This window comes from Tinamus guttatus, unplaced genomic scaffold (genome assembly GCF_059628265.1).
Source record: "Tinamus guttatus ecotype Peru unplaced genomic scaffold, ASM5962826v1 Tinamus_guttatus_pri_ptg000297l, whole genome shotgun sequence".
NCBI lineage: Eukaryota > Metazoa > Chordata > Aves > Tinamiformes > Tinamidae > Tinamus > Tinamus guttatus.
In genome coordinates this window covers 3,843,463-3,845,577 of record NW_028288831.1, presented here as the reverse complement: position 1 = coordinate 3,845,577, position 2,115 = coordinate 3,843,463, and the positions used below count along the sequence as shown (strand labels likewise).

At 59.3% G+C, this 2,115-nt stretch overlaps 1 protein-coding gene across 1 annotated transcript; it reads left to right on the top strand.

Annotated features, from left to right (window-relative positions):
- Nucleotides 1-1,243: 1,243 nt before the first annotated feature.
- Nucleotides 1,244-1,660, top strand: LOC148594105 (transmembrane protein 203-like; the record flags this gene model as incomplete). Its single annotated transcript, XM_088528027.1, has 1 exon — nucleotides 1,244-1,660. A coding segment is annotated over one exon (417 nt), but the record flags the coding sequence as incomplete, so codon positions are not given.
- Between the last annotated feature and the right edge of the window lie 455 nt (nucleotides 1,661-2,115).

Here is a 2,115-nt window from a genome sequence, read left to right as displayed (position 1 = left end):
GAGCACTCTGGATTGGCTTCTCTTGTCTTCGTCTTTTGCCGTAAGCCAGTGGAGGTGTGTGGTAGGTGTTGGCTGCGTTTAATGTGCCCTACACATTGACCCACTTTTATCCTGATAGCACTGGGAGCTCAAGCCAGTGAATTTGGACTCATGGGTGATGCGGTGTCCTGTGAAGAGAAAGCAGAAGTGCAGTATGCCAAGCTGCTGAGGAAATCACATGATGCAGCCATTAGATGTATGAAGGATGTGGAACACAGGCCCTAAAAGCTCCTGTCGTTTTCTCTCAAGTTGCTGTGGGTGGATAATAATGTTTTTTCTGAAGGTTTGAGCAAGGGTGCTTGTGTCGGCACCAGCTTGATCACCTGAATGCTGGTTCGTAAGTGTAAGATATGTCCCTATAGGCTGCCCATTCTTGTCGTTAGAAGAGGTACAGCAGAATGGAGAAGTGCCTCATCTCTAAGAGAATTGCATCTTTGAGTCTCCTGGGAATGGGGGTGGGCTTGGACATGGAGCTTAAAAGAACATACTGGTAAGAGAGAAGGAATAAGACAAATTTTCAACCTAAGCTAATGCCCTGGCTGACATGTTCTTCCTTCTGAAAATACAGTATTCTGAAAACTTTACACTTGCAAACCGGAGCCATCGGGGGAAGCGGAACCGGGATACAGGGGTGTGGTGGGATCAGGGTGATGGGGAAACCAGGGTAAGGGGGTCCTGGCACGGGAGCATTGGGACATGAGGGAACTGGGGACATGGAGAACAGCGGAAAGGGGCACCGCCGGAAAGGGGAACCAAAGGATCAAAGTCCCAGGGACACGAGGACTGGAAGCCGCGGGCACCATGGACAGGGGGTCACGGGGACTTGGGGGAACTGGGGACAGAGGCACTGCGGGAAGCGGGAAGAGAGTGACAGGACCAGCGCGGCAAGGACAGACGGGGGGAAGAGGGAACCGGGGGAAGGTGAAACTGGGGATGCGGAGACGGAGGCAAGGGGGAATCGGGGACGCAGAGACCGGGGGAAGGGGAATCCGGGGACGACGGAACCGGGGGAAGGGGGAACCTGGGACGCGGGAACTGGGGGAAGGAGGAATCGGAGGAAGGGGGATCCTGGGGTGCCGGGAGCCACTGAGCTGCCGCTGACGATATCACCCAGCGCCGAGCGACGTCCCAGCCACAGTGAGGCTCTCAGCAGGCGCGAAGTCACCCCCGGCGCCGCAGTGACATCACGGCGCGGCGCTGACGTCACGCGGCGCTGCTGTTGTCGCTGCGCGAGCTGGGGCAGTGGCTGCGCCTGGCGACCTGCGAGCTCGGCCTACAGGGGCTGGCGCTGCTGCTCTGCTCCATGCTGCTGGCGCTCAAGGCGGACGGCGCGGCCGCCGCGCTCTCCTGGCGGGCCGTGCTCGGGCCCTGCTTCGCCGCCGACGGCCTCAGCACCTACTTCAGCACCATCGTGTCCGTGCGGCTCTGCCGGGATGGCGAGAAGCGGCTGGCCGTGCTGCGGCTGCTCTGGGTGCTCACCGTGCTGGGGCTCAAGTTCGTCTTCGAGCTGCTGCTGTGCCAGAAGCTGGCGGAGGGCACGCGCGAGCTCTGGTACGGGCTGGTCATGGCGCCCATCTTCATCCTGCTGCAGCTGCTGCTCCGCGCCTGCCGCGTGAACTGAGGGGCGACGCGGATGGCTGGGGACTGACCTTCTGGAGAGCAGCTCTGCGGAGAAAGACCTGGGTGTAATGATGGAGGATAAGTTGACCATGAGGCAGCAGTGTGCCCTTGTGGCCAAGAAGGCCAATGGGATCCTGGGGTGCATTAAGAAGAGCATCTCCAGCGGGTCGAGGGAGGTGATCCTGCCCCTCTACTCAGCCCTGGTGCGGCCTCATCTGGAGTATTGTGTCCAGTTCTGGGCTCCACAGTACAAGAGGGATGTGGAGCTGCTGGAGAGAGTCCAGCGCAGGGCCATAAGGATGATCAGGGGCCTGGAACATCTGCCCGACGAGGAGAGGCTGAGGGAGCTGGGTCTGTTCAGCCTGGAGAAGAGAAGGCTGAGAGGGGATCTAATCAGTGTATATAAGTACCTCAAGGGAGGGAGTGCAGAGGATGGTGCTGGTCTCTTTTCCCTGG